The sequence below is a fragment of the Eurypyga helias genome, unplaced genomic scaffold (genome assembly GCF_000690775.1).
Source record: "Eurypyga helias isolate BGI_N326 unplaced genomic scaffold, ASM69077v1 scaffold19273, whole genome shotgun sequence".
Taxonomy (NCBI): domain Eukaryota; kingdom Metazoa; phylum Chordata; class Aves; order Eurypygiformes; family Eurypygidae; genus Eurypyga; species Eurypyga helias.
In genome coordinates, this window is record NW_010239481.1 from 18,317 (window position 1) to 32,680 (window position 14,364).

At 43.4% G+C, this 14,364-nt stretch overlaps 1 protein-coding gene across 1 annotated transcript in view; it reads left to right on the forward strand.

The window, feature by feature from the left end:
• The window catches only part of LOC104504676 (gamma-aminobutyric acid receptor subunit alpha-5-like), a 46,909-nt gene that overhangs the window by 18,168 nt on the left and 14,377 nt on the right, over window positions 1-14,364 (forward strand). Inside the window, 1 exon segment of the mRNA XM_010148167.1 lies at window positions 7,992-8,074. Within this exon segment, the coding sequence (XP_010146469.1) occupies window positions 7,992-8,074 (83 nt within the window).

A 14,364-nucleotide genomic window follows, 5' to 3' on the forward strand; every position in this document is an offset into this window, starting at 1 on the left:
TGTGAGGGGCTGAAAGGAAACGGTGGTGAGATGGTTTGGAGCTTTACATCGTTCGTCTGAACTGTGGAAAATAACCAAGGATTTCAGCTCTGTATTTAGGGTTGCCAGATCATAACCCATCTCTACCTACCCTCCCGTGTCTGTGCGTCTAGATGAGAGAGATCCCAAATGGGCTGGTACTGCCCATCGGGTCCCCACCGCCCTTTATTACTTTCTAAATCCAGCTCTTTTTTCTCTGTAGAAAATAGTGCGTGGAGTTTTGTGCCTGTCCATACAAATATAAAGGTTGTGTGAACTGGGAGGAAGAAATAGGTGTCTATGCAGCCAGGTAACCCTCATCTGGGGGGAACGCATGCCATACTGACAGGTAGAAATGGAGGAACAAAAGCCCCTTTGGCCAGTCAGAAAACCTGTACCGATCAATTTATCTAACAGGTGGTATCAAAATTGGAGAACAGGTGCACTGTGTCATGTACACTGCAGTCCTTAGCCTCCATTGCCTAGGGTGCCTGCAGGAGCTTTCTGTGCTCCCTTCTCCCTCATATACTTCATTTTTTTCCCACTGGAAGGAAGGGTTGGATGACCCTTGCATGGTTGGGTGGCACTGGACATTGCCGTCACCGTCTGGTTCAGCCAGTATCTGCGACAAGCCTCTTGAGAGCAAAAAAGAAGCTCATAGTTCAGTCTTACACAGTACTTCAAGAACAACTGTCTTTATTGCAGTTGGCTCATAGTTGAACATGCCACCAAAGGGCCGTGCTGATGAGGAGGTCATAGCCAAAACGTGTTGCATGTGCAGACTCAGGGAAACATGTGGCATGGCATAATGAAGTGTGGGCTGTTGAGATGTTGTTTCCCATTTTACCTGCAACAACTGCATCAGCCTGTCAGCACTGCTAGTACTAGTAAGACTTTCGGCTTTTAATTCAAAAATTCAGTAAAAATAGAAGCTACTGCAGCAGAAAGATTTGAAGGCCTTCCTCAGGGGTGTCAAGCAGAGTTCGTCATGTATAAGGGACTAGCAAGGGGAGAGGTTTTTAAGTGAAACTATCAAGCATATGGGTGTGATATTGTGCTATAGCATTCATAGCTGCATAGCCGTATTGGTCTAAAGTTTGTTTAGGAGAATAAGTTTTGTAGGCAGAGAACCTAAAGAAGGAGTTGACTGCCAAAAACTTTGGTTTTTTTATTGCACCAGTTAGTCTGATAAAAAACCAGAGCTTTTTCCAGCAAGTTTTACCTTGCTTATGGACTTCATTAGACACCTTGCATGGCAAGGATGGATAAGCATAAATTCAGTGCTGCTCCATCCATTGGTTTTATGCATATTAAAAAATTACTGTAGAATGAAAGGTATTACCTCTATTACAGACTTTTACCAGGAGCTGGAAATGTGATTCTTTCTATAACCCCCCAAGTCACTACCAAAGAGCAGAAAATATAATGGTCCTATTGATTATTTTATTGCCTTTCTTCATTCTTCCTGTGTCTAGAGGCTAAACATGCCCTCTGCCCTATGCTCTGGATATGCCAAGGTACTCCACCTACATGGCAGGGAGGTCATTCCTATAGTGGCACAGCTTTTGAGATCAATCCTGTCCAACTCAGATCATCTCAGGATAACCTAGTCTTCAGCACAGTTAATCTAGGCAATTAAAGTCTTGTTTTCTCCCTTCAGCATAAGCTATGCTAAGGATTTGGTTTGTTTAAAATGAGAGTTTTGCTGTCAAGTACACCATGCATCTGAATTATGTATTCACAGCTCACAAAAGCATCAGTAACTGGAACTCATAGTCGTCAAAAGTCCCTTCCCTGTGGCATTTTCAAAGCACATTTTGGTATGTAAAGTTAACACATCTCAGCATCATAGGAAGGTTGGGAAAGGGACGTATTCTTGGCAGAGTGGTTATGAAGTAAAACTGGGCTAAGAAAGAAATTTCTGCAGACCACCTCACTCCAGCTCCTGGATCTAATTTCTGTTCTGTATTCACTTTGTTCCAAGGAAATGAGTGTGCAACTGGCATTATGAATGAGAAGCAATGTTGAACTGCCTCCACATCCCATGTAGAGGTGTCTGAGTCTGTAGTTTGGCCTGTTATCCAACACAGTGCTGGAGATTCATGAGCAAACGGTGTTTGAGTTACCGAGAATAATTGCTTCTTTCCCCCTGAGCCAGGCTGCAGACAGTCCCCCAACCAAGGCCAGGTTTCAGGGTGACTCTTATAGCCATCGACACCATGATTGAACATGTGTCCGCATACTAACACTTCTGTTCTGTGTTAGGTAACCCACTATAACCAATACCAACAGGGTTTGTAAGGACTGAGTGGGAAGTGCTTCAGAACCAAGAAAGGTCTTTACATATACATATGTATGTGTTTGTGTGTGTATATATAGGCTCATATAAGCACACATTACATTTACTTAAGCCACACAGGGCTTCCCTGGGCTGGGGCCTGAAACAAGTCTTGTTTTAAAAGGAATTTATTTCTTTTCAAAAATTCCTTTTAAGAGGAATTACAGTTTGTTTGTACAAGTGTTCCCAAGACACCACAGTGGGAGAATGGGTGAATAGTTGTGTCCTGAGTCAAAGATAAATGAGCAATTTCACAAACCTAAGAACGTGCTCACAGTTTGAATAAAAACCCAAACCAGCAACTCTCCATTATTCTCATACTGCACAAGTGTGCGAGAGTGCGTACTGGAGATGCTGTGAGGGCTCAGATCATTCTGCTGAGGTCCTGTCAGAGGAGATACCCAAGGAAGCTCCTCCTGGGGCTGGCTTCTAAGAAGGGTCTGACCCAACCCCGAAGTCTCCCTTTGCAGAGAGCCGGACAGCTGCTTGGGGTGAGGTATGACTCGGGTAAGGCTGGATCCACTTAACTATTTTTAGGCATGTTGAGAAGATGTTGAGATAGGTTGGAGATGAGTTTCAGGCTAATATTTTGCCTTTTTTAAGGAAAAGAGTGATGGCTGGCCTCATCCTGGGAAGGGCACTTTGGCTCTTCTGCATCCATTCTGGCCTGAGCCCCATGGCAGGTACTAGTTGCCAGCACAGGGACCAAAGCACAGCATTTAAATGCTCCCTTTCATCAGGGGCAAGGGCAGTTCACAGAAATAAAGAACTAAGAAGGCAGAGCTGGTTTGGGGATTAGGGCAAACAGGCAGAAGAGCTTCCTATCTCTCTGGCTGCAGTACCTCAATGCAAACAAAACTTTCCTTGTGTTCCCTTCATCAGTAACTTTTGTTATTCAACACTTATCTTGAGTTAACCTCTCCCAAAAGCCACTGGTGACTGACTTTCTGCTCCTCTATCCTTCAAGCTCTCTGTTTTAATTTGTTTGCATACTAAAGCTAGTAGCTGATAAGAAAAAGCAAATTTCTGCATCTGTCTTTTGGCTCCCTGGGGCAGGTGACTGCCCTCACTTCCTGTCTGGCAGCTGCAGATAATACTCCAGAAAGTGTTTTCTGCACTTCCAGAGTAGCAGAGAGATGATAGCTTTGCTCAGTCTCCCAGCAGTTTTACCGTAAGTAGGAGCAGATGCTCCTTGCATTGAGGGAAACTGTGGGAACAGCAGGGATGTGGCTGCAGTGCCCTAAAACAGGCTCTTGCAGGACGGAGTCCCTTGTGCTCCCCTTGAAGCACACTTGCTGCAGATGTCTGGCTCCCAAACATCTGCATTTATTTCCTTGCCACATCCTTGACATTAACATCTCCTTCTCCCCCGCCTGTTAAAAAGCAACGGCCTCTTGAAAGCACCGTCTTCCTTAATTCACCAGTAGAAACAGTTGAAGGTGACTTTTCTGGAGTGAAGAATTTCTCCTTGAATTGCTGTGCTTTTCTTGGATGGGTATTCAGTTATGTGTCTATATTTTGTTGAAACAGAACATCAGTAATCACTTTATGTTCTTAAAGTAAAGGCTATACATAATGAAGCTTTGATGAAACTTTCATGTACAATTATGGATGATAAGTGAAATAATTTGTAGACCTGACTTTTTTTTTCCAGATACTTAAGCTATGCTATAGTGTTTTGTTGGTTGATTAACATTTAGATAGAGGTGTAAGTATGTGGAGCATTATGAAAGTGAATTTTGTCGCTAATAATAAATCAGCAGCTGTAACCAGGGTTACATATTTTGGGTGAATACCAGCCCCATTGAAGTCAGGAAGAATTTTACCATTAACTTCAACAAAATCAGAGTTTCATCCTCCCATTGTAAAGGACCTTTAACAGCCACTTATAATCTTGTCAAAAACTCTGTTTGAGTGAAACTAATCCCATAGGGCTTTTATTAAGACAGAATGATGGTGGAGGAGGGAAGCTTTTAAATGCTTCTGTTGGAAAGAACTGCACTTTGAGCAGTGCTTGTGCTGTGACAGAAAAATTCTGGTTTGGAGACTGTCTCTAGCTCATGTAACTGTGCGGCACTGAGCACAGCAAGATCGTTCTGGACTGACCGTACTAAAAGGATCAGGCAAAGGCTGTTTGACATATGGATGCCAGGGCCTCCTTTCTCTTCTTTCAATTAATGCAAACTGGGACCAATTTTGTTATAATCAGCTGTGTAAACTAGGGTGTGCAAAGGGTACCTAAGCTTTAACACAATGTTAAAAGCCAAAGTGTGCAAATATCACCTCAGGTGATATTTGGAGGAGCAGACCCAGCTGACAGTTTCTTTGTGACTCCTGGAGCTATGATGTGAATATATACTTTGTACTGTGCACCTAGGAGCAAATCTGTATGCAGTGACCCATGCTTCCACCCCCCAGAGTGGAAGGGATGGCTGCTGTGCTGCTTTTTTTATTTTTTTGCATGCAGTAGAAAATCCAGTCCCTTTGAACCAGAAGTCAATTTAATGGCTCTGTTTTTCAGGTCCTCACTCAGTAATGAAAAACAGCAACTGTTGGGCACAGAGCACTCAGCAGAAATTCAGGGTGGTGACATTTATGCAGCATATCCGAACCCACAGTCAAATTTTCTGTTGTGTTGCCCATTACAAGATGCTTCACAAGCCTGGGTAAGGCAGGCTTAAAAAGAGGTAGCTAGGAGAGTGTTCACTAAGCATTTTAAATTTACATAAGAGGCTCAGCTACATAATTTTTAAGAATTGTGTGTAATAAATAGGTATAGCCAGTTTATTTGTGCAAGATGGCTAAACTAGGAGTGGCCGTAGGATGGAGGTACGGGGAAAGGAAAGAAGCATGTTGATATCATTGATAACAAGCAAAAGGAACTTCATCCAAAGAATTCATGTTAATGAAAGGAAAGGCTGTACCCACATTCGTACCCCAAGTTTAGCACATCTGCAGCTGCTAAAGTTGGTTCTCCCTACCCCTGGGCTAGACCCAGAAGACTAGACCAGACACCATCCTTTTATGGGATGTGCTGACTTTTGCTGGATTAGGAATTCAGAGGGGGCACAGGAGTAGTCCTGGCATCACCAGGGTCTTTGAGGCTTCTGAGGCAAGTAGTAGCAGCCAGGTGCCCTCCAGCCTCATTTAAGAGAGCCAAAAATGACTTCTGGAGGGACTTAATTAATTTCTATTAGGTCACAGTCTCTATGCACCTCTCTTTCAATTCTCCTCCACATTTACAGTTGAGGAACGTCTACAGCCTTCCTCATTATACACAATGGTTATATTTTATATAATATAGAGGTACAGGCAGCAGGATACAATTCATAGGACAATCAGATGAAGCAGAAGGTCATATTCATAATTCTGCACTAAGTCTTCCTTCACTTTGTGATTCCACAGCTGCTGTCTTGGTAAGATGGATATAGGGATCTCCTCCTTGGATGTTTGCAGATGACAAACATGTGTATTAAAATGTTGTCAGGCTGCAGCCTTTGAAACAACATACTTGAACTGTTGGTAGACAAAGAGACAGGAGATTGACTGCAGTAAAACAAGCTAGCTTTCTTATGGCACTTAGAGCAAGGTTTCTGAATTTATCACGAAAATTAAATTTGGACTACTTAGTACAGAAAATATAACAATGCATCGGAGGGATGGCAGCCTTGCTTTCAGGTACCCATTAAAGTGATTTTTATGAAAGGGATGCAAGTTCTGGGCAGGATGCTACTGGAACCAGCTTGTTAAATTCATCCATGTAGCACTGTCAGTGACTGTGGCTTTGCTGGCTTTGGTGCCCAAAGGCAGTCTCCACTGCAGACAGCTCTGCATTTTAGTGATTTTAAATTCTTTTTTACAAAAATAATGTCCAACTACAGGTTTGCCTAAGGGCAGCTATCTCAGTCCTCAGAAATTTCTTTTGTATATTGGAAACTTCCTGTCTGTTCTTACCAAATGATACATTATCTCTCTTCTGAACTAGATTTTTTTTCTTTTGCTTTATGTATTGTATTATCTTTACATTTTCTATTACTGTTTGCGGTTTGCCTTTTTTCCCACCCTGTTTCCCAGCTCATCCTCATGATACAATCTCTGGCCAACTATACTATTGCCTTTCTCTGTGCTTATTTTGCCATTTCCAGCTATTGGTAAAGCTCCAGAATTCTTGTACTTTGGCAGACAGTGGAGCTGTTTCCCCCAATTTATTGTCCATGTAGCTGGAGTGCCCCGGCAAGGCATCATTGTGTTGTCTTGAATTAGACTGGCTGAACGCTGTGCCATCTGTACACGGACAGATTGTTACCCTTTACAATCCCTTTGGATAGAAGTTCTTCTAGCGACAATACTCACTTTGGTGTGCTAATGTGAAGCAGTGAGTATATATAGCTGGGGAGTCTGGTTATGTGCGGCTGTTGTGATAGGAAAGGTACTTTTGCATTCTGGTAGTAGGGTGTTGCGGATTCCTTTGCAGATTTTTTCTCCCCAGGCAGCCGTTTGGTCAAGAACCATGCTGCCCTTCAGCAGAGCCCTGCATCACCCCAGCACCCTGCAGCCTGTGAGGTTCTGGGTGTCTCTGGTCTGTTGCCTCTGAGGCAGAATAACAGCATCAAACAAGAAAGCCAGAAGGGTACTCAAAGTAAAGTGAGGTTTGCATCCTCACTATGCTGAGCAAACCATCTCTATTGTGCAAATACCAAAATAGCCTAAACAAAACCAGACTCTGATTGTGCTATGTGCTGCATGCACACAGAAAAGTAAGCTTTGGGTCTCGTGATATATTTGATGTCAATATAATTGATACTGAACTGCTCACAAATTTATCTCAGACATCTTCTTGTGTTCAGCTTGATATGTCAATCATACAGAACATCCATAGGATATGTCTATTTTTTTCTAAGAGTTTTTCTTCCCCTACCTGTATGTTCACTATAGCTCAAGAATTTCCATGTAGTGGCAGGGCAGTCCAGATTAGAATATACAATACACTGGGAAAAATGACCCTGTTGTTTTTTCCTGACAAGATGCCCAGGTAAATCACAGTTGAACTGCCCTGATACAATGTCATTTCCACAAAAACAAACTGCAGTTCTATATAAAGCCATATACATATAACTGACTTTATATATAATTTTTTATATACATGCAAATATTTATTTTGTATACTTTATTTAGAAATATTTAGTTTTATGTATTTAAAGAGTTACATTTGTATGTAAAGTCAGTGCTTCTTTTTGTCTGTAACAGTGCTATACTCAGGAGTCAAATCCTCAGTCCAGTTGCAGTATCTACAGAAAACAGATAAGAATAAGGTGCATGGCAGAAGCTCCAGCACAGGACTTCCTTCATGTACTAATAAGAAGGAATGATCTTACTGGAACAGCTTACATAAATAAAATCAGTTTACGTGTCTCAGCTTTACTAGATAAGGCCTACAGCACGCACACACAGGGGTCCACCTGGCTTATCTCGCATTCAGTTTAACCAGGAATTACTGTGATGTCAGCAAGAGTGAGAAGCCTTCAGGAAAAGCTTGCTTGTGTCAGCACTCATGTATGGTGGTGAGAGGCCTAAAGGGAATATGCCAAAAACAACAACAAAAAAAATTATGTGTTTTCCTTTTACTCCCTCACAGATTGACCATCTCTGCTGAATGCCCCATGCAGCTTGAAGATTTCCCCATGGATGCACATGCTTGCCCGTTAAAATTCGGAAGCTGTAAGTTCTCTTCTGAAATAAGAACTGGAAAGTATCCATTTTTATCTGGCTTTTCAGGTTCAGCCATTATCTTGTACAAATCGTCCGCCCTTTCCCCAACCCTTCCCTTTTCACGTTGCTCATTAGCACCCCCAATCTGCCCCCCCTACTGCTACCCTGCTCCTCATTTTCCACGGCTGTGCTTTATCTGGCACGACTGCTTTTCAGCTCATGCCTGCATGCTCTGTGGTAAATAGTGAGCTGATGGGGGATATCCACATAAAGTGTCACAGCTACTGTTAGATGGAGCAGTAGATGTAGGCAGCTAAGTTGATAACTTGTTGTTACATTTGTAGAAAAATGGGTCTTTCACTGGACAGTATCAGATCAATGTGCTGTTGTGGTATTTACCTGAATCAGACTGCAGTGCAATCTCTCTACATTGCAAATATTAAATGACATCTAGAATATTAAACGAGGAAATATCTATCCATTTGTCTTTAATAAATCCTGTCCTGTATCTTGTAACATGATGTTGTATACATATGTATTTGTGTATATGCACACATTTCTAAACTGTATGCTCAGCAATGATTTCTCCTCAGTTCCAAGACTCTAATCCACCACAATGCTGCCTTGCCAAAAGCTTACTTTAAAAATAACCTCAGGGGATCAGATGGTTATATTTAAATACAAAGCTCTTAATTAAAGTACAGATGAGGCTACTACAGTAGACATTTTTTATGTCGTTAATCAAATCAGAGGTTCCAGGTGCAATCAGTGTCTCTAAAGACTTTTGAAAATTACCAGGCAAGGCATTTTCCTAGTCCCTGAAGCCACCTAACTTCAGCATTTTTTCAGCCATGTCAATTTAGAGTCACTAATCCTAGCAAGATTAAGCTTTGCCTTTATTATCATAAAATCATAGAATCACAGAAGGGTGTGGGTTGGAAGGGACCTTAAAGATCATCTAGTTCCCCCCCCTGCCATGGGCAGGGACACCTTCCACTAGACCAGGTTGCTCAAAGCCTCATCCAGCCTGGCCTTGAACACTTCCAGGGCTGGGGCATCCACAGCTTCTCTGGGCAACCTGTGCCAGTGCCTCACCACCCTCTCCGGGAAGAACTTCTTCCTGATATCCAATCTAAACCTCTACACTTTCAATTTAAACCCGTTACCCCTTATCCTGTCACTAAAGGCCCTTGTAAAAGGCCCTTTGAAAAAGTCCAGCGTCCTTGTCGGCCCCTTCAGGTACTGGAAGGTGCTATAAGGTCTCCCCGGAGCCTTCTCTTCTCCAGGCTGAACAAGCCCAACTCTCTCAGCCTGTCCCCATAGCAGAGGTGCTCCAGCCCCTCGATCATCTTCGTGGCCTCCTCTGGACTCGCTCCAAGTGGTCAATATCCTTCTGATGTTGAGGGCTCCACAGCTGGACGCAGCACTCCAGGTGGGGTCTCATGAGAGCAGAGCAGATGGGGAGAATCCCCTCCCTCGTCCTGCTGGCCACATTTCTGATACAGCCCAGGATGTGGTTGGCTTTCTGGGCTGCCAGCGCACACTGCCGGCTCATGTCCAGCTTTTTGTCCCCCAGTACCCCCAAGCCCTTCTCCTCAGGGCTGCAATAGTCAGTGGACTGTACAAGGTTTGGTAGTCTCTAGATGATATCCCTGATACGAGCCCCAAGGTAAAGAGCACACTTCTCTAGAGTGTGCATCAGGTCAGAAAATGTGTCCCTCCGTGCCTCTCAGACAAGAGTCGCCCACTGCTGTCACCTGTCGCCTTTTGTTAGTTGTGCTGGTGGTTATATGGGGAGCAGATGGAACTGCCTCACCCAGCTCCAGTGTCTCTCCTGACATGGTAGGTCTTTCCTTTTCAGCCTGCAGAGCTGTGAGCAGCTCTGTGAGGGCACCTCAGGCTTTGGAGGAGGTCCCTTCCTCTTGCTGGTCCTTGACATTGCAACTGTCCATCCTTCTCTATTATTTGCCCCCCTCCCTTCTGTGTGTGCCGGTGCGGGGGGGTTGTGGCTGTTTGGCTATGGGCTGTGAGTCCCCTGCAGACTGTACTTGGAACCCACATCTTACTTCCTCTCAGCCTCCCTGACTTAACACAGCCTTCTCATGGCCTCCTGCAGCTCAACCACTGCTGCAGGAGGTGTTCCCCCAGGGCACACCTTCTGCAGGCAGGGATGTTCTCTGTCCCTACCCCAGTCCTGGGCACATCCTGCAGCCTGAGGCCTGCACTGCAGCCTCTCCAGCAGCTCCGTCCAGATGGAGGCATCGGACACTGCTGGGGCAGACGGTGCCGACCCCCCAGCTGGAGCTGCAGTCTTTGCCCTGACACATGCCCACCACTCTGCTGTGAGGGTCAGATGGGATGAGAGCCCTTGACCCGCACAGATGGTCACAGAATGGGCCCAGTTGCTGGCTTATGTGTAGTTCAAGCCTCCCACTGGGCTATGGAAGGGGCACCCTCCTGCGTGAACAGCCTCTCCTCGCCCTGGCTGAGGTGTGACGCGCTGTGTGCCTGCACTGTTGGTGGCACTCCTGCTGGCCGCACTCCCCAGGGCTGCCTTTTGTGGGAGCTGGAGTGGGTCCTGTTACCCCTGGCCCAACCCAGGGCACCTCAACAGCTCAGATGAGAGATGACGGCTCCTGGCGGGTCTCTGCACTCCCCTTGGGGGTTACCTGGCTCAGGAACCCCACCGGTGCCACCACCCCTAACACCAGAGCTAATCATCTCTGCGAGTGACATCATCTGTACCTGCCCTGGTTTAATACTGGCTGTGCATTGTCTTCCAGTGATCATACAAAAAAGTAAAACCACTGTTTACAGTAACCATTACCAAATTACCAAACATAAGATAAAATGATTTCCCTTCCCTCTTCCAATCTAAGTAGACTCAGTTTCATCTGAATAGCCACCAGTATTTTACAAGGTCACTGCAGGTTCAAATGTGTCTGTGTATTTCAGCAACATTAATTTAGAGCAAAGCCAATGGAAATCTGAAGGTCTGTATACCTTTACACTCAAAGGATTTTATGCAAACAATCCATTTTGTTCTAAACTTAAAAACGGGAAGAGAAACCATCTCACAGGGACATGTCATTATTTGTATATAAGGTTAAACAAAAGCTACTGGAAAGAATTAAGATGAAAAAATAAAATAAGTTGTCCTTCCTGTTATTACATATTCTTTACTGAATTGATAGATAAAGTTGAAGTCACACCTCTTGGTCTCTAGTGCTGATTATAGAACTGGGATGTTGGGTGGTTTAATGAAATCTTGCAAAATATACAATATAAAGCTAAAAGATACATATTTAAGTGAAGAGTTTGATGCAGCAGAAATCTGAAGCTCAACCTTAATGGATGCTTCAATGCATTAGTAGATCAGGTACAATAAGGTACATGTTCTAACTCTTGCTGTAGTAAGAAAAAAAAACCCCAAAACCATGCAATTTCAGGAGAGAACATTGCTAGATAATCTACAAATGCTTAGAAGGACTACAATCTTTGATACCATTGGAAAAAAAATAAAACCCCGACCACCCAATCTGTCTGAATGCAATGGCACGTTCTGCTTGTGTTAAATGTGTTACATCTTAATCACCTATTAGCACACAGGTACTTTTAACCTGGGGAAAAAAAAAAAACCCAGCACTGAAATGTCATATTTTAGGCATGTGAGGGCTGAATATGGACTATGTACATGCTCCTTGCCATGATCAGTATACAGTTCTGAAGTATATTTTATAAGTTATTAGAAGGCGCCTTGAAGTTCTTCCACAGTGTATAGACATGAAGCCATGTGGTCTGTGGCGCTCCACACCGATAGCCTCTGCAGTAAGACAATGTATAGGGACAAGCTATAGGTGGTCTTTCAGCCTTGAGAATATCTGTATTACTGATCTAAATGCTCATTAGTAATTTATTGGGATTTAATATGCAGATGTTTGCACAAGTAGCAGCCAGTAAGTAGCCCAGATGTATTTTAGAAGAACACAATATTTATTCCCTATTTACAGCAGTACGGGTTTGCATTAAGTCATCTTCAGGCTTGCATCAAGACAAAGCCTGCAGGGGTATATTATACACAAGCACATGCCCTTTCTGCTTTAGCTTTCCTCCCTGTCTTTCCCCAAAGGGTTTCTTTTTAATGGTCTCCTTTCCAAGAAAGATTTTGCAAAGCCTCAAGGAATAGCATCAAAGTAAACGTTAAACACATTATCAGTAGAGCTGGGAGGGTGGAGAAGAGACAGGTGCTAACTGGTCAGAGGGTGGAGACAGCAGGGCAGTGAAACAAAGCAGCCGGCTCACAGGTGGGTCGGCAGCAGAAAGGATGCCAAGAAGCATCAGAGGCAGTAGCAGGTTATTATTTTTCTGGCTGCATGAGCATTCAGATGCATTTATATGCACTTGCTATAATTCAACAAGCAAAAGGGGAAAAGCCCTGACATTTCTTTCAGTATTAAAAAGAAGGAATGTTAATCTTGCTCACAGAAATAAAGGTAAATGTTGAATTCTTATGTCCCATTTGACCGGATTCTTGCTATATTAGAAATGTGGGAGATTTTATAGGCTAGGCAGCATTATGTATAGCAACAGAATATTTTGTAGAAATAATTAAAAGCAGGGTCAAATATGAGAAAAGGGATATAAATTTACATGTGCACACCTCCAGCCTAGATACCTGCCAGGCAGCTGAAGTGCGAACTACTGAGGTATATACTTCTTAGTGCTCTATGGCATATCATGAGAAGTTATGCTGATGAGAGGCCAGAAGTTCAAGGATGGCTTCTAATGAACTGATCAGAGCAGGTGTTAGTTGTCCTCCTAAGTACAAGCCCCAGTGCTCAGAGACAGCAAGATCAGGTGGGTCTCCTCCAGGAGGTGCATGTATGCAGGTACTCTCCCTCTGGGCTTGTGATAAGGCTGCCTGTAGAAAGCATCCCGCCGAAATCTCATAGACATGTAGAGGTATGAGGAAATTGGGGGTGGTGCATGAGAGCAGGCTCTTGGATATCTGCAAGCAGGTTCTGCTCCCTTCAGATCAAGGGTGCTTGGTGGGGATGGCTGCAGCAGGCTTTTAATTTCCTCATGGTAGCGTGAGAAGGATGCTCATTTCTTCTATGTCCGAGTTTAAAATAAATTTTCCATTGCAATTCTAGTGCTGACCTATACTCTAAATAAATTTACTGGTCAAACAGGAGCTGATGAAATTTCCTGATGCCAGCCACAGTTTTGCTAGCTGCATCTTAGCTTAAGAAACTCCTCCTTACCCTCAAGTTATTTCTGATGTGGGGAGGAGGAATTAGGTAAGACAGCAAGGACGAGCTAGGAAGCTCTAATGTTTCACCTCTTCCACTGATAGGCCTTAAGAGTACATTAAAAATATCATTTAGTACAGTTTCCAAACACCCATGTGTCACCGGGTAGGTAAGCATCATTATCTCTAGGGCAGCTGAGGCAGAGAAGTTAATTGACTTTCCGTAAGGTCACACAGCAAATCAATGTCAGAAAAAGGATTAGACTCAACTTCTTTGGTTGGAGAGACAGATGTCTAATCCACTAGACCATGAAGGCCTCTGCCCAGGCAACTGACTTAACTCCTAAATCTCATTTTACTCATGCGTTAATTATATCAGTTTTACCTAACTCACAGGGTTGCCCTGAAGATGAATTAGTTAATTGCTATTAGTGAACGTTAACCAGTGTTTTGACAATGTCAAATACTGTAAGGTGGAGTCTATTTATGGCAACTGTCTCTTGAAGGCACAGTGTCAGGGTACATGTAGTTATCAGATCTTGTATTGTGGAACAGATAAATGCATGAATCTTCTGCCCACTAGTCACTTGGCTAAAAAAAAAAACACCACTATTATTTTTAGAGTAAGTAGAGAGCCTAATGAATATGCTGAAAATAATGAGATCCCCTAGCTCACAAGCAGGCAAAAAACAGGCCTGGCATTCATTCCTGGTGAATTTAATTTGGCCATGAAATTGGCAAAGGTTGATCACAGTAAATCAAAAGGGAGCTTGCTGACTGTGAGAAAACAGCACTAGGTACAATTTGTAGCATCTGAAGAAAGTAGTTAATGCAGTTTATGTATATCTTCCTTTTTAACAGCTCAAAGTGAGCCTGCTGTGGTCTTTGACAAAGGCAAGTACACAGGCTGTTTCTGTAGTAGGAGGCATGCTCAAATTATTTTCCTCTAAGAAGGCTGAGTGAAGTCAGCGTAACAAGGAAAGAGTAACTTCACCAGTGTGCCAGGGTTTTATTGCAGCACTTAAGAATAAGGCATTCAGTCTTCACA